We start from the raw sequence: 26,861 nt of genomic DNA on the forward strand, positions 1-26,861 counted from the left end.
CAGGTAAAAGTGGCAGAATTATAGGAGAGGATATGCTGGTATAGATTTTTGAAAGCAGCTTCTGTCAGACTTACTTTGATGGGTAGAGGGGAGGGGAGTACTGGTGGGCTGAACGAGGGCTGTATCCGCTGCTGGTGATTACTAAAAAACAAGGAAAAACTTGGTTACAAATGTTGTCGACGGAACTTTTCTGTTTCCTTCACATGTAACTAAACTGAGCAGCACAACTTGCTCATTTGAGTGGAGATGCAGGAAACATAATTTGAAGCATTTTGACTGGAGCCGAGCCAAGTTCTCCCCCTTCAGAGAGCTCTGGAGTCCACACAGCCCTTACAGCGGGCCTCTTAGTAAAACACAATGTGTGTTTGCGGTCATTGAGATGTCAGAGCTCAACACTGACAAACACCCCGCTGCTTCTAAACCCTCACTGTGTGCGTTGCCTAATGGTTTTGTGTATCAGCGTGTCTGTGCGTTTGAAAGGAGCACCGGGGTCGTGTGTGTGTGAGTCTAAAAAAAAAAAAGACAAGTGTAAAAATGTCTCTCGCTAGCTCTCATCCCTCTGCCAGCCTTTGATGACGCAATCCAAGGACAGGCAATGCTTCATGGGATTAAAGCTTTCAGCAGGCCTACCGCTGAGCCCAAATGGATGATGTTGTTTGTGTGTGTGTGAGTAACACAGAGACACGTGAATTTGTGTTTTTGTTCCCCCTCCGGATGAGAAAAGTGTACGTGAGTTTGTTTCTGTGGGCAGATGCGTGTGTGTTACCTGAGCCTGCGTATGTGTCCAATACTGTGTCGCCTGTCGTGGTGACTGTTTCGCTGTTGTTCATGGGCTCTGTTTTCACTTAAAGAAGATGAAAAAATATTGGAGTAAGAGGAGGCAAGTCAGGAAGTACAAACACACACACAAAGAAAACCTTACTGAGCAGAAAACTACCATGCAGTCTGAGTATAGGAGCAAACATTACATGCAGGTTTCCACTATATTTGACACAAAAGTCAACCATAACCCAAAGGTTTAATTCCTACTTGGTTTTTCAATGTCTTTTTTTGTTGACTTTTGGGAACCCTGCAAATATTTAACTCCACACACACACTGTGATAAATTCACAGTGACATCCAAAGAGAAAACTGCACAGCAAACCAAAGTCAAAAAACATCAGATCCAGGATCAGCCCAAACTATAGAAACCCATTCCTTTTGCATTTCAAGGTAACACTGTATGACTCGTGGCCTTGGTTTCACACACATGCACCGCTGTACCATAGTCCTTGGAGCCCGGGGGAGGAGGCGGGCTGCTGCAGCCCAACAGCCAATCAGCCGTGTTTAGAACTGTCATGTTTTCACCTGAAGGGGTGCAAGGTGGGAAGGTGGTGAGGATAGGATGCTCTGAGAACAGCAGTCTCAGGTAAATGGGACATGGTGTTGATCGTTTTAAAAACACACATATGTATCGAATGAGTCTGACATTTCTGTAAATATACTTATTTCATATGTAAAGTAATTACAACACTCATATTTGTACAGTAAATATGAGGTTAGAGCACAGAGATGTTTAGCTTGGCTCAGCTTAGCGTCAGAACTAAAGGGAGCGACAAACAGCTAGCCTGCATGACTCTATGCAAAGATAAAACATGTCCCTGCCAGCACCTTTAAAGTGTCGCCAACACCATGAGGAAGCTAGCAAACACTACCGCCGGTCACTCTCACTAAGAAATAACCACAACATGTTGCCTTTTCACTTTAATTTTTGTACGAGCGTGCGTATTGCGTGTTGATTATTGAGCTGCGAGGTAAGCTAGGTGGACTTTGTTAGCTAGCCAGGCAAGTGGTTTTCCCCTATTGCCAGTCTTTAAGCTAGGCTAAAGCAAATCACCTCTTAGCTGTATTTTTTTTAATTACACTTTCAGTTAATGAATTTTTGTAACTTGTGGTAGATAAAAACAACTGTGAGCACATCACAGACATAACGTTGAAATGACTAACGTTTTTAGCAAACAGTCTATTTACACATTCAGCTGATACGAGCATTTTTTAAGAGCATAGTAGCAACATTAGCATTTTTTTTGCATATATTAGCAACATTAGCATTTTTTATAGTCATAGTTTTGGCAAACTACAAGATGGGAGTCAAACACTCACTTTTATTTTAGTTCTGTTACCAGCGCCTCTGGGAAATAGCTAACTCATTAGCGGCGAAATGCTCCATAATGTTGATTAGCTAGTCGCAAACTTTCTCTGTCGGCTGTCTGGGTCTAGGGAGGGTAACTCACAGTGGGATTTTAAAGTTTTATGACTTAAATGGCTGCCTGCTGTGGATAGAAAAGGGGTTGAGTAGAGGGAAGCAAAACAGGAAAGCTGTGGGCGGTGAAACCAAAACACGCTAAAATGTCTGTAACGCTAAGTGAAACTGCAGATTTCAGATAACTATCTGAGCTGCTAGGGACACCTTCCAAATAAAAGTAATCACCGGATCCACATAAATACAAAAAAATATGGATTATTGCTGCTTTACAGATTTACGAGCGTGGTATCAATCTTTTCATCCTAATTTTAACACAGAAAAAAAACACTTTTAAAAGAGAAGCAGACCTGTTAACCACCTTAGCATCCTACATGATGTTTCTCTGTACCTTTTGTTGTTTTTCTCTGAACATAATTAAAGCACGTCATCACTGACCATCTGAAAAGTCCATTTAATTCAGCACAACTTCATTAGTTCCCTCGGGCAGCAGTACAACCCATCAGACAAGCCTTAATGAAGACAAATGATTTGCTGTGGAGATGGCCCGTGGGCCCGAGCTCTGGCTGATGTCAGGTGAGGGGAATGTTGGGTATGTAGTTTGTTTTGGCTGTGAGCGTGTAGTCCCAGCTCTGCCTGCTTTAACCATTAACTGTGAGCTCATCAAAAAAGATTTAATGTGCTCTAATATGGTCTAAATTCTCTGCTAAGTCCGCTCTGAGCACTCCGGCTATTTCTGTGACTGTATGTGTGTTGACACATCGACCTGACTACAATGGAGGATCTCACTTTTTCCATTACTTTCCTATTAAAAAGTGGTTTCCACTGCCTGTTAAATCAGCGACAGATCAAAGGATCGGCCGCAACAAAAGCACTTACATCCAGTTCTATTAAATCAATCTGCCGTGTCAAAAGAATACTGCAGATGACAGACAACGAAAGACGGGAGATCAAGGGTGAAAGCAGAAAAAGATGAGAAGAAGGAGAGCAAAGGAATAAAGGAGACGACGGAGAGGAGAGGGCTTGTTGGTGTTGACAGCTTAGAGAGCAGTGATGCTTTAATGCTCTTGTAGAGGAAATAGTTTCCAGTGGGATTTTGGGCTTGCGCTCATATACACTCAAACACACGCTCACATACACACACTTTGCCAAGCGGTTAGCGGAGGAGAGTAGAAGTGCTTCACCGTGTGTTTACACACATTCTCCAGCGGTTTACTCAAGCCCTCGTGCCAGCTTGCGGTGTGTGTGTGTAGTCTGTGTGTGTGTTTGCATGTGCGCGTCTTCTTCTGTCATTATAAATTCTTCAAAAAGTACTTATCTCTGCATGATGAAAAACTTTACGGCCGATGATTTTTCAATTGATTTCCTGACATTACATTGACTCGTCAGCTGCTTTGGTCCAAAGTAATTTACAGTGTGCACTTTAAACCTCTGATGGAGCCACAAAGAGATGTCATGATTCTCTCCCACACAGAAAACTTTTGGTGGTAACATTTGGTGTACAGTAAATGTGCTTAAAGTTTATATATATTTTTTTATGAATTAAAAGAAATGGGACATCATTAAGTGCCATCATGACGTTTCAAGTTTTAGTCTGAAACGATGGGTTCTCACAGTCACTGTGAGAACACTTTTACATGACTTCATTTCAGATGAAAACACAGATTGATCTGCAGTAAGTAGCACTAAATATAATAATTTCACATTTTGGGAAACATCCTAATGTGCTTTCTTGGATGAGGAGATTGATACAACTTTCATGCGTCTCAGAGTACACATCAGGCTAAAGCTAGTAGCAAGTAAGCTTAGCCTAGCAAGATTGGAAACATACGGAAACAGCTAGCTCGGCTCAACCAGCTCAACAATTAACACGTCCTGTTTCATTTTTGAATCTATAAAAATATATTTTGTTACCTTTAGAGAGAGACCAGCTAGCTGTTTTCTACTGTCTTCAATCTTTGTCCGAAGCTAACCTTATTAGCTACTTGTTGGGGATTTATGTTAATTACAAAAACATGTAGGTAGTACCAATGTTCATCACATTTAGTCTTTCTTTCTCTTTAAAGGGCCACTTCGCCGACGGTCCTATCATGCAATTATGGGGAGCTAATGCCATTATGGTAGAAAAAAATGCGATTTCGCTCTGTGCCTTTGGAGGACGCTATCCGCTTCTCCAATGGGCCCTGAAAACCCCTGCCATTCTTTTACATAGTCTGGCAGAGGCCAGAGAGCTGGCTAAACTACACTTCCTCAATCTAGGACGCCCGCCTCCGATGTCATGTCTCGTTCAAAATCGTCGGGTTTGAAATGTAGTTGTGTTTTTTAGACAATCCACCGGTATATTCTCGTCGTATTTGTACCGCTCTGACCCATAGCCTGCAGCGATCGATGTCCTTTACTGGAAAACGGTAGTATTTCACTCCAGCGTCTCTCACTGGGCTGTTCCTATCAGTGGGAGGGGCGCAATGCACGCTGGGTGTTGTAGGAATGTAGAATGGGCGAAACCACGAGCTGTTTGTACAACTTTCTCCACAGCTATGGCACCAAATTCAGATATTATTTCTTCTATCGATTACAGAGAACACCAGCTTTAATTGAGAGTGGCTTTTTCAAGGGGCGAGTCGCTCCTTTAAATGAGATGTAAATGGAAGAAATTGAAGTTGGAATTTGTCTAAAACACGAAAAACTGATATAAAAAACCCCTGTATTTTCACCACTAAAGCTAACCTTTCTACCTCAGACACAATATCTTATTCATCACTTCGCCCCCAACACGCTGCCTGCTCACCTCCTGTTCCATTGGTGGTGATGGAGGGGCTGCCAAGGTTGTTCTTGTCCAGCTTGGAGCCCGTCGAATCTCCACCTCCCACGCGGTTATGAGGACTGGCTAGGTCCTGCATTTCCATAGACCTGCAGGGGGGAGGAAGGAAAAGGAGGGGAGGAGGAGGAAGGGGGAGGAAAATGAAATGAACTGCGATTTCTGAATGAATAACAGATCAACAGTAATATTCTCTCACAGCTGGGAATCTCCCACTTCTAAATATTACACTGAGACCTCACTGAACACACTCAGTGACATAGCGTAATACACACAAACACTCACACACACACAGTCATAAACTTCATACTTCTTCGTACCAGTTAGCCTACATGAGCATGTGTTCAGAGGCGTTAGCATTGTCTGCGGGCCTGCTGGCTCTTTATAGAGTGTGTCGGTGTGTGTATTTGTGTGTGTGTGTGGGTGCACTTCAGGGCTCCAATACAAACCCACAGGCTGCCAGCATGCTTTAGTTTTACAATGTGTTCCACATGCATGACTGGGACGAAGCAGCACACAAGGTGGTAATGGTGAAGTGAGAGTGTGTGTGTGTTTGTGTGTGTTTTTGTACGTGTGTGTGTGTGTGTAATAAAGTAAATAAAGACATGAACAGAATGAAGATGAATATTAACACTGGATTCAGGAGCTTGCCTCTACCTACACACTGCATATAGAATATCAGTGTTTATTGTTTATTTTGATCGCTATTTCCATGGCAACAACTACTATCACTTGGGTCAATAACCCCCCTTTGGAGGTATAAGGACTTACACAAAAGACTGTATATAAGAAGTGGACGTGGCTTCTTGGTGTCCTTTAACATGCATTGTTTTTAATGGCCAGCAGGGGGCGACTCCACTGGTTGGCGAGAGAAGTCAGATTGTATAAAACCAGATGGGAAAATTACCCTACTTCCTCCTTGATTTGTTACCTCGGTAATGATTTTTTTAATGCGTTTATGAGCTCAATCATTTGCTTTAAGTTTTATTAAATACATTATCATGTTTACTTTGTAAATTATGTTTCTATTGAGAGGAGAATAGACAATAAAGTAGGGTATGCTTTAGGTCGGTACCATAGGGACGTTTTAACCAATAATACATTCCCACCCACTCTTCCAAATATGGTCACATCTGGCCTCAAAAAAAGATGATGACGGCCAAAATTCTGAACTGGACACAGACCAATAAGTGACATCATGGTGGCTACATCTACTTTTAATATACAGTCTATTATCTGCATTCACAACCCCTCTAAGAAAAGGGCATAAAAAACTCCTTTATGACTCTACATCACTGTTGCCACTAAACCCACATTTTGATTTATCCTTTGAAGGAAAACATAGTTTAATATTGAGTCAGTGTGTGTAAGGACACTACCTCATCTGAACGTGCGCTAAGAAAATGTGTGTGCGTGTGACTCACGCTGCCCGCAGGTTGGTCACACTTGTGCTTTAGTGTGAGACATCAAAGCGAGAAAATGACAGAGATGGAGGGAGAATTAAACAAATGCGGGCTACCGCTCTGTGTGTACAAAGAGTGTGTGTCGCGGCCTGGAAGCAGTCCATCTCAATGCTATGGGCAGATAGCATCGCCACACATGACTGCAGCCCACAGTAGAGACTGACAGGTATAAACATATAGCTTTCAGCAGACGGGACAGACGCAGCTCGAGGGTGCAAAAAACGAGAGCGTAGGAAAGATAAACACACTAAATCAACTCTCTGCTGCTCGTTTTTTCTATTTACAGCTCGACACTCATCCTGCTCTCCTGAACGCATTGAACTGAAAACAGATCACTGTTTTAACAACAACAGAAAGTATAGCCAAGGTCTTTCTTCAACACCAAAAGCCTAAAGACTTTCACACATGATGTTGCTCTTTCTCTTTCCTCTCTCTCGTGTGCTTCATCACTCTTCCTCCATCCTTTTCTTTTGTCTCTCAACATCAGGAAATGATTCTGTCTCGCCTCCTTGTCCTTTTTTTCTTCTTCTTTCCTCTCTGTTTCGCTCCTCTCGGGAGGCGATGGCAGGAGTTGGTGTTTCATAAACTCTTTTCTGGTTTTCACATTATGTCTGGACATTGAAAAAAAAATGCTGCATCTTACTGTGAAATACGGTGTATGATGTGATATGTGAAAGAAAAACTCTTAGGGCCAGCAGCTTAGGGGTTATTTTAAGTGATAATAAATGTGCAACATCTTATAGAGGATAAATTGTCAAAGAAATTGTGAAAAAATGACGTCACAACTTCATAAAGCCCAATTTGACGTCTTTAAATGTTTTGCTTTCTCCAACCAAAAGTCCAGAAACAAAAAAAAGTTTAAAGTTATAATCTCAAAGATCTCAGTTTCGTTCTCTTTGGCGGCACCTATGGCAATAAACAGTAATTGCAGGAGCACACTTCCCAGATATCCAATCAGTGTTGCGTGTGTGACGTCCACGGTTGGCTCCGGCTGTAACTCTTGATTTTCCTCGCTGACGGTCGCTTTCCTTTTCAGACTGTTTGCCTTCATCTGAGCGTCGGATTTGTTTCTTTTTCTTTAGATTTTCACTTATTTTTGGCTGTCAGCCCTGTAAATGGGTCTGTACGTGACTGACTTAGTGACTGACTGACTGAGTGATTGAGTGAATGTACTTTCGTAGCTGCAGAGAGAGAGTTGCGACATCGCAATGGCGCATCATGGAGCATATTGGACCTCCACTGACGTGACTCTCTGTCTATACGGCTCTGGATACTTTGTTTGGGGAGTAGGCGGGGCTGCTCCTCCGCTGCTCGTCCACTGTCCTCACCTACATCCGCAGCGTGCACCTGCTTTCAAACACGTTGTCATCGGCCTCATAAGGACAGTCCTTGTAACACATTGCCCACAAAGCACAAATTGACCTAGGTGTGGCGTGATGTCTGTAGTCATCGATCTTTTCTTTGTTCGTTCAGCCATAGTAGATTACTGTTTACTATTAACACTTGCAGAGACCGGAGAAGCAGCCGCTTAGCTCCGCCTACCCTCTCTGGCAGACCAACCACTGCTGGCTGATGGAAAACGCGTCACTAACTGGGCGCCAGACACCCAATCCATAGTACTGCAAATGCAAAGGCTTTCATCAGGCTTATCCTCTTTTGGCGATAGATAGCGACTTAACGGACATTTATTTAAATGAAAATCTTTGAGATTATCACTTTAAAAAGAAATATAACAAAGAAAAGCAGCTAATAATCTCATTTAAGAAGCTGGAACAGTTAATATTTGGCAATTTTATTTTATTTTTGCTTGAAAAACGTCTAAAACGATGAATTTATGGACAAAATAGCTTCAGGTTATTTCTCAGTCACTTGATTTACTGATTAACCATCTTACACTTTAAGCTCTAAATAAACGACTGTGTGCACAGCATGCTCCTTTGCTCGCCCTACGATTGGATCAGTATGTCTTTTCCTCTCTCTGTGTGTCCGTGTGTGTGTGTGTGTGTGTGTGTGTGTGTGTGTGTGTGTGTGTGTGTGTGAGACACCGAGGTCTTGGGAAAGTGTTGATGACCTCATCACAGCTCGCATCTGCAGTGAAACCTCACCTCTCTGCACCATGACCAGGGAACTAGGACACACACATAACTATGCACAACAACACACTCATACACACACACACACACACACTGTTGTTTGTCATATTACACAAACAGACACATGCGAGCGTACCTGGCGTCCGAAGGGTCTGGAACATGAGATTCACTGTGTGATTTCTTCACCTGCAGAGAAAACAGAGCAGAGGAAACGTTAACTAAACACACACACATTAAATTACACGCACACACTTAAAGAGAGCCGCTGTTTGGTGTGGCATACAGCCGCCTCATAAAACAGTGTTTATGAATGAGACAAATTATATTAGTATCGTGAATGTTTGGAATTACAACATCATTTGCACTTGTGAGAAAGGAGGAGAAAATGCTGCCACAACTCTAATCTAATTATAAATAATAGAAAGTAAACAGAAAATTGCAACAAGATGAATTTAAAGTGAATTTTTCTGATTATAAAAATGAAACTAAAATGCAGAAACCATAAGTTTGTGCTTCTATCTACCGCTGCGACCGAAGTGCTAACGAGCGTCTAAGTGACAGATATTAACTTTCCCTTGTTCACCCGTGACCCTCTTCCACCCGCAGCTCCAGCCCCTTCCTCAACCCTGCAAGAGGTCAGAGGTCACGGCGGGGTCATGTTAGGTCACAGCGCTCACTCTGCACCCTTTAACGGGTCACCGTGCGGGGGGGACACTAAATCGAGCCCCGACTTTTTGGAGACATTTGGTCGTGTCAATCACAGAGCGCTGGAACTTTTCCTTCATCATTGAAGGGAAAAAAAAGAAAACACCACTTCAGCCTCAGCGCGCTCACCACACACACACGCACAGGGTGGTTTTTATGTGTGTGTCTGCGTGTGTGAGGGTATGCCGAGCTGGACGGCAGAGCAGCGGTTCTCTATTAAAATTCCTCTCTCTTATTTGGAACAGGAACTAATTAGAACAGTAAATGCAGGGCGGAGCGAGGGCCAATGTGTACCAGCTGCCCTGTAATCACTGTGTCAACACACTGTCGAGGTGTAGGGCACGCGCCAGGTGCCAAACACACACACAAACGCACACACACACTCACAAATCCATCCAGGCAGCATATATTCAAGTCATTTGCACATTATCGCAATCACAGGTAAGTATGCGGAGAAAGTGCTGGAAAAGCAGACGCCAAACTGCAGGTATGTGGAAAGTAGTGTTTGTGTGCGTGTGTGTGTGTTATGGTTCTGATTAGAGGATCCTGCTGAGAGTGAATATGAAGCAGCACTTAGCCGTTTAAGACAGGGTTCAAAGGTGAGCCGGTGCCCTCGTATGGATCACTTTACGCACACACACACACTCACTTTAAACACACTCGCTTACACACACACACACACCACTTTCATGTCACGTTTCATGCTTTACTGAAATTTAACAAGGCTGTCAGTCACGACATCAGCAGCGTGGCCGTGAGAAACTGCAATCCACATGTAACGCACACGCAGGGAGAAGTACAAACACAGGGTTTACACACACACGGCCCGCATGTGCACGTACACACACAGAAACACACACACACACACAATCCTGGCTGTTTCTGTCTCAACATGATCTGTGAAAACACAAGCACACGCAGGCTTTGATCCTGAAAAGCTTTTATCATTGTGCTTTAATCCGTCGCACACTTTCCCTCTGTGTTGACCTCTCAGAGTCTCTCGGTGTCTCTTTATTTTTTCTTCCTTTTTTTAAATTATTCCACGCATTTATTTTGAAAAATCTTTATCCACTTTTTAAATGCCAGTCGACACATATCCAGTTCATCCAACGTTTGAATGGAGGCCCTTTAAAACTCCCCTAATAATAAACACTTGTCAATGTTAAGCTACAGAAAGCTAAGCGCTAATTAAATCCTGTGTTTAGAGCGTCTCTTTCTGTATCTTGCTTTTATTTTGAAAAACTTTGTTGTAATTGTCATTAACAGATTAATAGATCCAGTTCATAACATTCTCATGATCCAACAGGGACCCTTTAAAACTAATGTGAAAATAGCCGTCACACAATAATACAGCTACAGAAATTTAAGTGCTAATTTTATTCAGATCTTGCAACCAGTTTAATTTCTAATAAAACAAAGTGCCTCTTAAGCGCACTCTTAGGTGGCCACGATGCCTGAAGGACCCATTTGTGTCACCTGAGCCTCTTAAATGGGCGACCTCTGACCTGGTTGGCCGGGTGACCGGTCTGGAACACAACCTGGCTGAGGACTCCCTGAGGGATAAATACAGGTACCCCAGGTAATTAGCACTAATAACTATGGTTTATATAAGGGTATTACACACTGCTTTGTTTGTGCGGTTACTTATTAATGATATTTATCATCTGATGGATGTAATGATAACGTGACGCCTGATTTGACCCTAAAATGAATTAGTGGATGTGACTCTGGTCCCCATCGTTCTCCTCGCTGTATTTGTCTCTTTAACTGGTTCAGTCTACGAGCTACAGTTTGACATAAAAGGTGCGTCAACACGGTTTAAACAGGAAGAGGAAAGAAGGCAAAGAAAGAGAGAAAAAGGAGAATAGCGATGTGTGTTTCTGGTAATAACCCAACCCATCTGCAATGGGACATCCGATACCATGCACAGAGCTGCACTCACACACAGATAAACACACATATGGTACGTGAAGACTTCTGCGCTCAGGTATCAGGAACGTTTATTCATGACTAAATTCAATGAAATATATCTGAATTATAAAAATGTAATTCCACATTTTAAAGACATTTTGTGTTATGATTTAAAGTGCTTTAGTTTTTTCCTAACACCTAATTTCAAGAGCAGAGCTGTAATCCTGCATTAAAACTCAACTGTTGTAAAAAATAACAAAATAAAAGCTTTAATTTAATTGTGTTTTAAAATGTTCTTATTACATTTATAGTGTAAACTAATTTAACTTACCCTGAAACAATTACAGCCTTGTTTCTATGACCTACTAACCTTATTACATATTAATATAACACATATTGCACCCATTCAGAAAAATAATGGTGCATCAAATATTAAAGACATAATGTCATCTTTCTATTATTATTAAGTCTAACATAAAACAAATGCCTGTACTCTTACAAAAACACTCAAATTGATGAGTTAAAACTATAAAATATGACTTCTGGTTCTAAAACTAAAACCATCCAGAGTTAGAGATGTCTTCTTACCTCAGGCTGTAATCAGTTCAGTCAGCTGTCCTGCAGCTTCACAAAGCATTACAGAGATGTACGATCCACCAGCCTCCCCTCGGATCTCACACAGAAACACACACACACACACTCCTCCAGCGTCTCCGTCTACCTGCCTCTCTCTCTCTCACTTTGTACTCCAGGTGTCACGTTTTTTCTCCTTTTTGCTCTACAGGAGAAAATGCAGCCTCAATCTCTTCGCGTGTCTCTTTCACTCCGATCGAGACATGAAGCGGCTGCAGAAAAGACGCAAACTGCACACAGGCGACACTTTTCTGTCTCTTTCTCTCTCTTTTCTCCAGTCAATCTATGCACAGCTCCTGTCTTCTTCCACTCCAGTAATGAGGAACATTTCACTCGTCCTGTCTCCCTCCTCCTCTGCCTCCTCCCCTTCTTTTTTCTCTTCCCCCTCCTCTCTCTCTGCCCCTCTCTCTCTCTCTCTCAGCTGTCAGACACTACAGACGCACTCACATCTCAAACCAAAGAATTATACAGAAAAGTGCGGCTTTTTTGTAGGTCTAAACCAAACCCCATATTGTTTTTAGCCCATTTAAGAAAATTAAGTTTAAAAAGTTACTCAAACACATCAGAGCCCCAAAACATCCGTGTGTGCGACTCCTAACTGATGCTAGCTTTAGCGTGATCATTTCCACCATGTTCAAACAGTAAATGCAGACACGGTGTGGATGTAATGTCAGCGTCTCGTATAGACCACACCATAAACTTCACACCATGCAGTTGACCTCCCTCCTTCCACACACCCTCCCCCGTCTCACCCACAACCACACAGAAACTCGCATGTACACCTGAGCACACACGCACGCACACACTCAATCTGTGTTAAGTGGAACCACACCGGCTGCACGTGTGTGTCGTATGTGAAGCTGAAGCTGAAGCGGAGGGGTCGGTGGAGGAGGTGTAGCAGCAAAAAGGTGGACTCAAAGCTGCCTCGGTCTGAAGATGGCACCCTTTCACTATGGCCGCCAAGGTGTTATCAGGGGAGGGACAGACGAACCGAACACACACACACGAGTGACACTAACACTCATACAATAGAATAACTTCAGAACAATAAGAAAAACTAAAGAATCAGGATTTCCCTCATGGTATCCTGTCGAGCAGATAGTTTAGTTTTATATGTCCAGGCTTTGAGATGTTGTTGTTTTTAGATTTGTTACCTTTGTTTACATCTTAAAAAGGTTCAGAAGCAAGTTGTTGCTACAGAAATTATCTCACTGGATAATCCACAAACCACATTGTTAAACGTTATAAAGCTTTTTATTTATAGTTATTTTTTAACTCCTTTCCAATAAAACCGTGTTACTCGATGATACATCTGCTAGCAGTTATGTAAATTACTTTATCCAGCGTATATGGTTAGACTCTGACATCTGATTTATGTATGGGGATATTGTTGGGATATTGGGGTAAGAGATTTGCTGTCAAAAACAAAAATTATTAATTTGTATTTTTTATTTTATTTAGATTATTTTTTGGGCCTTTTTGTCTGTCTTTGATAGGAAAGCGAAGAGTGACAGGAAATATGGCTAAGAGAGAGGGCGAGGGGATGAGATGCACCAAAGGGCAGCGAGTCGACGAGGACTTTGTCTCTGTACATGGGGCACCTGCTCTACCGACCGAGCTAAACCAGCGCACTGAACGTGTTTTTGGTAAAACTAGCTTATTTTCATTTATCGTACTGCTTTTACACAACAATCTGGTACTTAAAGCTCCTGTGAGGAACTTTCCGTTTGTGTCGATTTTGGCGTCTTAGAAAACAGTGTTTGGTTTGTCTGTTCTGGGCTACTGTAGAAACATCGCAGCGCAACATGATGGAAGACCTGCTGCCTCTACTTATGAATTCTATATTCTATTTCTGCCTATAGATCCCCCCTTAATCCTACACATAGGTCCTCTAAAACGGCTTTCATATTATTATTGCATCCTAAATTACACTAAATAGTTTAATTAGAATTAAGACATTATACATTCATGCCAATAAAGCTTATTGAATTTAATTGAATAGTGTCAAGATCTAAAGAATCCAACCAGAAATGTCCTTTAGACTGTAATTATGAGATATATTAATAAGGGTGAACTGAGCAACATACAGAGCAGCTTAAATGTTACTGTACAAGCAGCAGAAACAGCTGAGAAAGGTGCTGAATGTACACAGGCTTAGAGACCAATTTGGAACAGGGCCACCGTCTCCAACTGTGCACGGCCACCTTTAGCTCGGTCACCCGCAGCATTTATCCCCCAACTCCAATAAACACCTTGATTGATAGACTGTGTGTGGACCTGTGTGCGCATACATCAGTGCAAATGTCTCTAGAAAGTGTGCTATACGTGCATGCCAACATGCGCTGGCGTGCGTGCGCGGGACGTTTGAGAGTGTATGTGCAGGACGAGCTGTCAGAACAGATTAGGGTGTTGCCGAAGCGCTTGACAACTCAAGCACTTTATTATTAGCCAGGCAGGACCCCCAGGAGGAGGGGGGGTGGTCGTCCAAAAATATTCCCGATGAAATATTTTCACAGCAAGTGGAGAAGGCAGCCGGGGAGGTGCCCCGAAACACGCCTGACGGAATACAAAACAAAGCAGAAGAAGAGTAGCGTGGCACGGGCACATCAGAGCAGTGACCTGAGCAAAGGAAGCAGGTAGTATATTAGAGAGGAAAGGGACTCGGCTGTGCTTTTGTTGACTTTAGGAGGGTTTTCAAAGTGTGTGACGGAGGTGCCTCGCTCCCTTTAAGAGGCCCTCGAGAAGAACTTTGTTCTTCAAGTGGAACAACAGCAGTTTATCTTCAGACAGACAGACAGACGGACAGACGGAGACAGACTCTGCTCCTTCATGTCTCTTGTATTGTTCTTCTTTTTATCTATATTTTTAATAAGCTTCTTAAGGCATTTATTATCTGTGTTTAAACTACAAATGTATTCAATGCATTTATAATCTCTTTATATTTTCTTAATTAATCAATAAATAAATGTATTAAGTCGTAGTTTAAAGGAAAGTGTGCCGTGTGTGTCGTTATCAAGAGATAGATGAGAAAATCAATACCAATCTCCTCGGAAGCTAAAGACTAGCTTACCTAAGCTATCTTAAGGTGAGGGAAACAGCGCCTGGATCTTTTCAACGTTAAGAACTACAACTACCACCATCACCTCTTATCCTCACTAATCAGCACATTATTTTGTTTGTTTAATCCTTACAATTTGAGGTGTAAAAAATAAGCTGTGGTTTCATCAGAGCCAGGCTAGCTCTTTCCCTCTGCTTCCACTGTATGTGCTAAGCTAACTGAATGCTAGCTTAGCTTAGCTTGGCAGTAGCTTTGCATATCGTACAGACATGGGAGTGGTGTCAATCTTCTTGTCTTACTCAAAATTGCAACCAAAATGTTGAGCTATTCCTTTAATATTTCATACCAATGATATTATAAACAAACAAACAAACAAACAAACAAACAAAGTGACAGGATAAGAAAGCCTTTAGCTGTGTTCACTTCTTACTATACTGCAATGTATCTATACGATTTAAGACAGTCTCTTCATTCTTACACACACACACACACGCACACACACACCTACACACACACACACACACACACACCTGTGCAACGTGATCATTCAGTCATCCCTGTCTGACTTCGTGTGTCGACCACAAAGCTCACTCATGGAGGATGTTACTCACCACACAAACACAACCTCCATCTCTATCTATCCTCCACATTCTCTCTCTCTCTCTCTCTAACACACACACACACACACACACACACACATTTACCTGTCCCCTGCCCAAAGCTCTCTGCTCTCCCCATTTGTATGAGTGGTTATCGGCGTGGTAACTCTATCCCCTTCCTTTCATGTAAAATACATTGTGCCGAGCCTCCTCCCTCCCTCCATCGCTCCACCGCTCCTCCTACACCCCCCCCGTCCCCCCCAGCCTGGGGAGGTGTAAAACTATCCGTCTCTTTATGCCTCTAAAAATGCCCCTTTTTCAGGTGTAGTAGGAAGCTATAAAAGAAAAAAAAAAAAGGAGCGGGGAGTGAAAGGGAAGAACAGGGTGAGTCTGTGGAGCAGGGAGGAGGAGGAGGAGGAGGGTGGAAAGGTACTCTCTCTCTCTCTCTGGCCAGGTGTACCTCTCTTTACCTGCCTATAATAACTTGTGCCAAGAGCTGCTAGTGTTGCTACCAATGTGGGGACAAGGAAATGATATATTCACACACACTTTCTGCACCCAAAGGATCGCATGTCGTCTACCTTTGTGTTTCAATCGCCCAGGGAGAGAATAAAGGACAAAAATAGAGCCACTGTCCTCGACATCGAACCCCCGAGACAAAACCAACAATCTGAGAAATGAGAGAACAACACGCAGCGTGGTCGGCTTTTAGCGTTAACACTGATAAGTGACGTCAATCAAGACAGAGAATGAGCGCATGAGTTCTTCTGCTTATAAAAGACATACATTTCCTCCTCGCAAAATATTGAGTTCCCATGTAAGAAATATATAAATAAAGGCTAAGAAAATGCATGACATACTACTTACTGCTTGCTACTGAGCGTGCACGAACAGGACAGGATCAGAAAAGTGAGTCCACAGGGGCCGCCAAGAAGTTTCTCCTGTCTGCTTTATAGTACTGGTGCTCATCTAAACACATTGCAAATGATCAAAATTACTTTAAGTTACAACCACACAGACAATCTGGGTTATCTGTGGATGCCGCAGGCCTGTATTAACTACATCCCAATTGGAGGCCTTTCTGTAGGGACGGTCATGAGTTTCGACTACTCGTATGGGCATTCATTTATTAAAAAAAAATTGGTTGTACTGCGGTACCACCATCAGATCTTGGCTGTAGCGCATCTGAAAGCTGTTTGCTAACCGTCATTAAATAACAAGAGAAGAAGAAAGTATCAGCGCTAAGTGCCAGTGAAGAGGGTGTGGCACAGTGAGATTTAGAACTGGAGAAGAATTACGAATAACGGTCGAATAGTTCCCAGTGAATATCGGATAGTATTTTTGCATTGCCATCCCAAATGCTCTTTCATGTCCGAGCACTTGTGTGGGGGAATGGCTTTCAAATTGTAGCTCACACATGCTGCTTTCCACAAAGATTTTTATCTACCAAACCTAAACTTTTCAATGATTCAGCCCAGTGTAGAAAAAGACCGGACGTCTGTGTCTTGGCTTTTTCTTTATCTGCTGCATAAACAACAAGAAAAAGACATGTTACTTATTTAACATCCCTACATTACTTATGCCGCCATACATCTCTTGCTAGCTTGCTAACCCATAACCCAGGCTGAAATTGTACATTTACAGTATGTTGTGCTCTTGATAAATGATGAACTTCTGATAGTAAGATGAGAGATCACAGAGTTTAATAATTATAAGCTTTGTATCACTTAGGTCAAACTAAGCTGCAAGGGTGGTCAGTGACCAGGACTCATGTAGAATTATAGTGTTTGAGGAGGAAGAGCAGCAGAGTAGAGCAGTGACTCGTCCTCCTCCTCTCTCCGTCCTGGTGGTCTTCATCTCTGCCGTTTAAATTGGCTCCTCATTGTCTCTGAGAGTGAGGGGATCACAGACGTGATTTAATGCAGCTTTACTCAATGGACACAAATGAAAAGTCACTGATGGATGTGTGTGAGTGTGTGTGTGTGTGGGCCGGTTCTGCGCTGTTAATTGTGAAGCGTTTGGCCTCGACTGCCCCTGCTCAGCTAATCTGATGAGAGTGATTAAAAAAACAACCGGGAGAAACCTAAACCAGTCCACGGCTGACCAGTCACACACACACACACGCACACACACACACACACACACACACGCACACACACACACACACACACACACACACACAGGCTATCACTCTTACTCAAGGAGTAGCACACCCAAGAACTCACAACTCAATGTGAAACGTCTAAAATGAACTATCATTCATTTAATTGATTAATCCGTAACATTTGTTTAACATTTATCTTCCAGATTTTTTAGACAAAGTGATTCATCAATTAATCGAAAATCGGCAGCCATGAATAATTGATCTGAATTACTAAACAGGTGAGTCAATAAATGACTCAAAGTTCCATGCAGCATGATGTATGTGAGTCACAGAAGCTCAGTCCCAGATTAGTCACAAAGGTAGAAGTTGTGACAGTAAAGAGAATACAATACTACAGATATCCAAACTATAGCTGTGTCCCAATCCAGCGGCTGCATCCTTCCAAGGGCGTATTTCAAGGCCGATTCCATCACAGCGGCGCGTGGAAGGCTGTCCCATTTCGTAGGCTCCTTCAGATGCGCCCGACAAATGCTCCTTTTGCCGGGCCACGGAGGATCCACGGGTGTATCCTTTGTGGCCCAACGTATCCCAAGATTCATTGCGCACCAATTCAAACGAGATGACTCTCAAGCAGCCGAGGAATACACTCTCAAATGTTAAAGTTTTGGGTTTCAGCTCAATCGAATAGCTAGCGATACAAATGTTAAAAAAACAAACCGAAAGTGGCCTCGAAACTTTAAATTATCTATCTATATTATAAAATTAGAGGTTAAAATACGTGACGTTAGTTATGTTAGCTAGTTAGCTACCTGTTGCTAGGGCGCTAGTGGCGCTTTGTGACGCAAGGGTAAGGGCGGGAACAGCTGGTGACGCAAACAGATAATCCTCTGTAGACAAGACGTCTCATTTCAGTTCGGCCTTAGCGGCCTACACAGGCTACGAATGACGCAGCCCCTGAACTGAGACACAGCTTATACCTGTTTGTTATACCTTTTTTGTTTTAAGTCAAGGTTTGATTTTAAAACATAGAAGAAGAAGAAGAATCCAGCTATCTAAAATAAACCTTTGACTTGAGGAGTTTTAAACAACAACACACAGCAGATCTGAGGTCAGCCATTACAATCTCACGCTGTGAAATAAGCAGATACGCAGCAGATAAAGCATAATTTTTTTTGATAAAATAATGACATAGTGCAGCCATACAAAAGTGAAGACCAGTGACATGACACTGTTGAATTTAACAACCTTAACGCTACTTTAAATAATCACATTAAAAATATTCAGTTTAATAATCTCTACGTCAACTGGCTGACGTCAGACAGAGAGATCTCTGGGAAGTGAAGTCCAACTTACACCTGCAATTTGCAGAAAACTGTGAGTAACTTGAGTTACTTACTTGGAGTAACTTTAAGGGGAAATAAGAGGGAAGATGTGGATGTTAATGTTAACTAACACCTCAGATTTCCAAAATAAAAGCCGGTGGTAAAGAGTGATCGGAGCTGAGGAGTAAGAAGTCCTCTCTGCTGCTCAGTGAGACCTGAGGAAACACAACACCATCCTCCCCCCCGCCCCCGACCTGACCGCAGCTACCGCACCCCCCGCTCTGTCCCCATACCGCAGCCTTTCCCCCTTCGAATTTACCAAGCCCACACCCCCGAGCCCCTCTGCATCCCACCGTGAAGCGAAATCAATGAGGTGTGTGTGTAAGCGTGTGTGTGTGTGTTTAGGTAAGAGAGCTAAGAATAAAAGCAAAAAGTGCACATGAAAGTGTTTGTATGTTGCGACTGAGAGTCTAAGGAGAGTCTGAGTGGTGGTCAGATCTGAAGTGTGTGCCTGTGTGCGTCAGCCTGCAGTGTGTGTAAGCGCGTGTGTGTGTGTGGTGGCAGCAGCAGCAGCATCAATAATTAAAGCTAATCTCATTAGGCCTCAGATCCCTTTCAGACGCTTTTAATTAAATGATGAATGGCCTCCCAGCTGCCTGTTAAATAATGCTGCTCATGACATCACAGCGTGTGTGCGTGCGAGAGGAACGACATAAGGTAGATATCCTTCAAACAGACACACGCAGAGAGGGACAGGTATGCTCACACGCGCACACACACAAGCCATCTGCTCTCGGACTCTGCAGACGATTATTAGAAGTTACAGCTGAACAGGAGTTGAAACACTTCATATCATCTTCCTAATAAAATCACCCGCAATGCCATATGTCTGCGAAGAAGGACGGCAGGGTGAGGCAGAGGAGGACGTACGTAAGTGTGAGGAAGAAAAGAAGGAAGGGGAGGGAGTCTAAAAAAAGGGACAGTGAGGAGGAGGAGGAGGAGGAGGAGGAGGTGTGAGAAAGATGAAGATAAAGGAAGACAAAGAGAGAATGAGAGCAACAGGTAAAGCAGAGGACAGGTGAAGGTGCCAAAGCGCCCCGGGGCTCCAGACAGCACGGACCTGGCTATGAGAACACCCATAATCCCTTCTGTTTCTTATCCCCCCTCTACTCTCTCTCTCTATCTCCCCCCCTCTCCCTCCCTCCCTCCCTCCCTCCCCTGCTCTCGGGCTGCCTCTGTATCGGATTGCTGACTTCACAATAGGCCCTGAATCATCACTCTATAGCCGGAGAGACACAGAGAGAGACAAGGAGGCGGGCAGGCCTGCTGAGAGAGGGGAGGTGGGACAGACAGGTAGAGAGATAGACAGAGAGGGAGACAGACAGACAGAATCAAGGTAGAATAAAATATGAAAATCTATTAAAATTATAAATAACTAAATATATATGACAAATTAAAAAAAAAAAATCCAGTTGAAATGGTCTCAAAAAGCCCCCAGCGTCCTTTGTTTGAACTTTGACCTCGCACTGTTTCACCTGCAGAGAAGCTAGCACTGTGTACAACTTTGACTCACTGCTCAAACAACTACAAAAAACTTTATTTATGAATAATAGTGTAAACAAAATATACCAACAGGTTAGACTCTTTTCTCTCTTTTTGGTTGCTGTTGGCATTTTGAAAAATAATTCTAAAAATGTTGTGACAAAATTCTTTAAACAATCACATAAATCCATTTGTTCGTATTTAGGATAAAACTGAAAACAAAAGACAAACAACTTCAACCTTATTATTCTAAAACAGAAACTAACTAAACTGGGGGATTTCCGTTGACGTCACCAGGTATGGGCGTATATTTGTAAGTTGAGCTCCATAACTGCATTTATCCTGATCAGTTACCACTTAGAAGCTTTACCATAGTACCTCTACTTATTGTTGTATGGCCAGCCTCAGGCATGAAAAACAGCATAAACATATTGTTAACTCCGAAGCAAGCCCCGATAGCCACCAAGGTTACCCTGCTAGCATGGCAGACGGACAGGAAGCAAACCACAACTTATTACAAGTCAAAGACAGTGAATTTTTGAATGACTTGTTCCCTTTGTTTTCCTGATTCATCAACAATGAAAATAATCATTAGTTTGAGCCCTAGTCTGGAGTATTAAACCAGCACAGAGACCCAGGTCACAGCCCATCTGGCCTCGGCGACCCCTCTGCTACCTCTGTGACTCTCCGCTGCAGAGACAGAAATACAATCCTCCAGCAGAGAGCAGAGGAAGTTCTCACTGCAGGCGGAGCAGGCAGGTTCCTCCGAAACCAAAGCACAACTGTTGCAATTTCATTTCCTTCCCAGCAAAATGAGGAAATATGCTCTTTTTTTCTAACCAATGGCAGATGAGTGTTTGGCGAGAAGAGCAGGCGAACAGACGGTGGGCTGTGCTGTCAGGGGCGCTATTTATGGGAACAAAGAAGATTATGTTCAGGAAGAATTCAGCGTCTCTACTGGTCAAGTTGGTTTAAAATCCACTTCTTTCATGTTAAAATGTTTAGTAACATCTGGCAGTGACGTGACTTTCCTCTGCGAGTGATCAATAAAGTGAGAAAACTTGGCCTGAAACATGGCGTCCTCATTGACTTCCATTAAACAAGCATGGCCACAATATGAGACACTCTCCACTCAGATGACCTCAGCCGGCCCACACCACAGACAGTATATGTGTATAACAGAGAACCAAACACCTACACACACACATATGCGTTCACACGGACACACACGGCAGACACACATATCATGTGGTTTCCTGTCTGGTGCGTTCCTGTACAAAGCCCACGCTGGTCTCCTGGTTTCTAGATGGATTCTCCAGTCTGTTTGGGGGCTTTGACTCCGTCAGGCTGTGATTGGCTCTCAGGCTGTCTGTGACCTGCTCACCTCACACCTAGCTGGCTTTCCCTGGCCGGCCAGACTCTCGCTCAACTCCCCCGATATATATGCTTTAGAAATTATGTGAAAAAGGCAAGAACTGAATATGTTTTGGTAAAAAACCCACGTTTCAAAACAAAGAAGCTGTAGAAGCTTTTTTTTTTTTTTAAATTCAGCAGAGCAACTAGAACACCCCCGCAAATGTACTGAAATATTCACATATCAAAACAGAATAACGCAACACACAAGAGAGAAAAAGTTCAATATGTTGGGGAAGTATCTGTATCAGTCTCAGTTAGCGGCTGAACACAGCCAACTGCCAATTAGCATAGCATGAGGCTACCATGGCTCGACCAGAGGTAACAAATCCACCTACCAATTCCTGTTAAGCTTACTTACTAACTTGTGTCTATTTTTTAAAATCCCCCAAAAGAACAAGGTGTAAAAGTGTCACGTTTTAGTTATAAATGTGGGACTATTTGTTGGCGGGGGTAGTGACTAGATTTATTTCTATAAAGGTTGTGGTTTGAAGAGAGCTAAGCTAGCTTACTGGCTGCTGGCTAAGGCGAGGCACACACTACAAGACAATGAAGGCAATTTTAGGCCCTTCCATTAAAGTAAGCAAAGTCCCGTTTTTTTGATGGTTCTAAAGATTATCTTGCCATGTATGTTCCTGTGGTGTGAGGTGTGTTAAGAGTGATTTTACTTCCCCCAATCTGCTCGGAAGAACTTCGTGGCCGCTCCGATTTCAAATATTAAACATGTTCAATATTTACGATCCTGTTGTGTGGGAGGAACCCCGCTGACAGCCGAGCTCTCACTCTGTGGAACGCCATGTGGAACGAAACGATAGTCAATTGGGAAGCAAGTTAACTGAAGAAGGAAGCACAACAACCGCAGCCATGGCGGCAAAGCGAAGCACAAAATAACATGTACAGCCCATGTTCACGCCGTCTCCACAACAAATCTCTTTACCTGAATTTTCAGTAAAAAGTCCAAAAACTACCATCGCCCCAATTCTTCCTGCTTGTCGCCCGCCATGTTTGTTTACTCTAAACACAACTGTTAAATCTATCGTTATTTGTCGTCATGTGTGGGGTCTCGCATTTTTAACATTTGTCAAGATGTTAAAAATCTTTTCATGTAGACCAGCCTTAAAGCTTTATATTTACCTAACAGATAAAAGAGTGGTATCCATCTTTGTATCGAACTAGGAATAGACATTAATTGCGCAATCTATGCAACACATAAGCACAAATAAAGTCAATTCAATCAATACCGACTGCAACCTCCGTTGAGCCGTGGTCAACAAAAGGCCGTCCAGACTGTCCTCACCAGGCTGATTGACAGCAGACACTTACTTAATAAAACTTTATGATGGATATTTACAGTGGGAGGTTTGTGTGATATCAGCTTTGTCCTGTAGAGATTAAACTGCACTCAGCACACGACTTACAACACTTTACATTTTGCTCCCTTTTTTAACTCTTCTGCTTCATCTCCTTCCTACTTAACAACTTTAATTAAATCAAAAATGCTGGCTTTTATTTCATTAACACATTAAGAGTCCTAAATAGTTTCTTCCCTCAGTGCAGCTGTGAAGAAGCGGAGGTGACTTGAAGTCTGAACGAACACTCTCTCAGCAACACTCAGCTGTCATCCCAACATAAATCTTACAGGAATCACTGTACACCCAGCTGAAATTAAAGTGCACCTTGGTGCCACAACCAGGATGCCAGCCTAGTAGAGGGATGCCAGGGAGGGTAGCTGTTACACTCCACACTCCTGTGATCCGTCCACATGCCTTGTCGCCGGGCAGATTTCGAAACGACCGTCTATGACGCCAATGCAATCTTGGCAATCGGGGTTGGGCCGTGCTCGTATTTAGCTACCGCTGCTGCATGTAAGTTTGTGTGAATGTGTCTGTATGGGGTTGTAGGGGTGAAAGAGGGGTGCAACCTGACCCCCTTCCTCCTCTAAGTTGGTCTCTCGCTCTTTCTGTCTCACACACACACACACACACACACACACAGACTGGGACAGCTGCCATACTCAGGGCCTCTCCCAGCGCACCAGAGGAAAAGGCTACGGCTAAAAGAACCTTTTTTCTCCTCTTTTTTCATCCGTTTTTCCTCCTTTCCTTCATCTCTCTCCCTCACTTTTTTCTTCTGGTGGTCATACATTTAAATCCTGCAAGGCTCCCCGGGGTCAACAAACACCACCACCCCCCCTCCTTCCCCCTCCACAAGTCAGCAGACTGCAGACTTCAGTCAGGCCTCTGTCGGCTCTGTGCGTGTGTTTGTGTTCTTTCTTTACTTTATATCTGCTTAATGATTCTTAATAATCAAACTTAAATTAAATTAAGACTAAACATCTGTACCAAACTGCCTCATCCTCCTCCCTCCATCATCATCTCAGGAACAAAAAAACACTTATCACCTTTTCTCCAAAGCTAAACAAGTATGTGACAACAGGTGGAGCGCGACACTTAAACAAGCTAAAAGTAGCGTTACAGGCTAACCGCTGCTGGCTCTGCCGCCTCAGGCTCCTTCCAGGGCTCCCAGAGGACCCCAGACGGCAGGCTGGACCTCGGCAGGCAGGCGGCCAGAGAGGACGCCTGACCATAACCCAGATGACGCGCGATGGATGTGGTGGGAAAAGGGCGGGGTGGGGTGGAGGGAGGAAGTAAGGGGCTTTAAAGGGTAGAGGGGAGGGGTGGGGGTATCAGGTGTCAACAGACAACTCCCCAAAACTTTGTGTGTGAGGTCTGCGGCGCTTTGTTAGGCACCCGAGACGCCTTTTTTAATGAGGCATTAGCCACTTTCAGGTTAATTATTGAACACGAGGAAACTTTTCAAGTTAATTAATTTAAATTGAAGGGTTAAATTTTCTTTAAATATGTGGGTTTTAGTTTATTTCAAAGTAAAATAAAACAACCGCTAAAAATTGTTCTTTATGTGGTTGGTCTTTTTGTGTGAAAAGTATTTTGAAGTCTATTTTTCAGCAAAAATGTCAAATATTTATTGGTTTCACTCTCTTGATTGTGATTATTTTGTGGTTTTATTAATCTTATATGATATTTAAGTACATACTTGTGTGTTTTGAACAGTTGGTGGAACATAATATATCAGAATATGTAGACTTAGAAGTTGGGAAAGAGTGAAAGTATTTGTCACTATTTTTTGACATTTTAAGAATTAACTGATAAATCAACATTTCACTGACGGGAAACATGGGGAGAAGAGAGCAGGGGATGACACGCAGCGAGGGGCCGAGGGCTGTGGACTGAGGACTGTAGCCTTGGTGTATGGGGCGGCTGCTCTACCCACTGAGCTAAAGCAGCGCCCCGACATTTCCCTTTACTGATATCTTCTTGGACAGCTTACCATCTGGCCTGTAGCAAATCCAAAATATGATCAATGAGGATAAATACAAATTAGAAAGTTATGCAACTTATACTAGCTCTCTATGGTGCAGCAGGTGATTAAGCTCACCTGTTTCCAATCAAGGTGAGAGTATAATGAGCAGCAGAGAGGAGGCAGCCAGTGGGTCGTCCCGTTTATTTGTCGTTAGTTGTAATTTGTTTAAAAGTAAAATTTGCTTATAATTTGTTCCTTCCTTCTTTTCCTGGGTTTTATTTTATTGTTACTCCCCTCATCCCCCAACCATCTTCAGGGAACGTAACAGTTAAACTGTACATTTTAAACTCAAAATTTCTTGTCATCGGTGAAACCAGAAAAGGATTCAAAGAACTATATTAAATTCACCATTTACCAGCTTTATAAAGTAACTTAAAATATGTCTAACAATAAAGTGTAAAGTTAACATTTGTCTGACACATACCACATCTCTCTGCTCGGAGCCTGTTAGCTCTGTATGATTAAAATCTGCGTCCTCGCTCTGAGCTCTCATTTCCAACCTGAACAATTAATCAATGCCTCTGAGCCGCAGCTCAGGTTCACATTATAAATGATATCAGCGCCCTATTTAAAGCAGGTGAAGTAATTGTGGAATATGGACATCAATATTTGATATTTGGACGGCAGCGACACAAGATGGATGCTCCTCTCCTTCTGTCTGTCCTCTTCTCTCTCTCGGAGTTTGTGTTGTTCATGTTTTGTACAGTCCGTGTGAGTGACAGAACTCCGCTGGGGTCTGTAATCCAAACCCAGGGCGAGTCTGACAGAGCAACACAAAAAGTGGGAGAAAAACAACATACTTCATGCGCTCTGTCCCACTTTGCGCTATTATTACAGTGCAGGCTGTCAGGTCAGAGGGAGAGTGAGGGAGAGAGAGAGAGAGAGAGAGAGAGGAGGGAGCTGATGGAGGAGCAGCAGGAGGAGGAGGAGGAGATGAAATTACACCTGTTCTGGTGGCTGACTAACGACTTTGAAATGCGAGCGGACCTCGTTCGCCGCCAAAATCATTTTCCCAACAATACAGCCTGATCTTTAAACAAGCAGAAGTGGGACGCTGCACTGACGTGACGCAGAATCGTCCCGCTGTGTGAGACACTGACAAACCCGCAGGCACAGTGTGTGTGTATGTGTGTGTGTGTCTGTGTGTGTGCGCGTACATTTGTGTGTTTGTGTATTAAGTGTTGGATTTGGGGTCTGGTAGAAATAAGAAAAGGGCCTACTTTTTCAATTAATTTAAATCATTTTTTTGTTTTGTTTTGTTCTTTTGAAAATGTTGTCTTCTTTAACTTTTTTGCTGATTTGTACTTTTTTATTTTTTTTTAACTTGTATTTGTTGGTTTTACAGTTTCAAATTTTTTATCAATTTTTCTTCTTATTTTCCAGCTGATTGTTCCTATATGAAGCACTTGGGGCTGCATGTTTGTTTGAAAGGTGCTGTATAAATAAAGTTTAGTTAAATGGCAGTGGATTGACTTGTTTACACACACACACACACACACAGACAGGCAGACAGACACATGCACACACACACACTTCCTGCATTGATGTCCTCGTCCAGCATTGTTTCAAATGAAGTC

At 42.9% G+C, this 26,861-nt stretch overlaps 1 protein-coding gene across 5 annotated transcripts in view; it reads right to left on the bottom strand.

The window, feature by feature from the left end:
• Positions 1-26,861, bottom strand: part of eya4 (EYA transcriptional coactivator and phosphatase 4) — a 44,123-nt gene that overhangs the window by 12,503 nt on the left and 4,759 nt on the right. For 3 of the 5 annotated variants that reach the window (XM_069655588.1, XM_069655597.1, XM_069655613.1), the window contains exons 3-6: positions 8,753-8,802; positions 5,031-5,152; positions 767-844; positions 75-141 (exon numbers count right to left, since the gene is read on the bottom strand). In XM_069655588.1, the coding sequence (XP_069511689.1) occupies positions 75-141; positions 767-844; positions 5,031-5,152; positions 8,753-8,802 (317 nt within the window). Of the gene's footprint in view, positions 1-74; positions 142-766; positions 845-1,263; positions 1,348-5,030; positions 5,153-8,752; positions 8,803-11,820; positions 12,165-26,861 lie in introns of those variants that run through there. The other 2 variants (XM_069655622.1, XM_069655605.1) reach the window with 2 other exon arrangements.

This window comes from Semicossyphus pulcher, unplaced genomic scaffold (genome assembly GCF_022749685.1).
Source record: "Semicossyphus pulcher isolate SPU_LCO1_2020_fin unplaced genomic scaffold, fSemPul1.0.p SCAF_11, whole genome shotgun sequence".
NCBI classification, from domain to species: domain Eukaryota; kingdom Metazoa; phylum Chordata; class Actinopteri; order Labriformes; family Labridae; genus Semicossyphus; species Semicossyphus pulcher.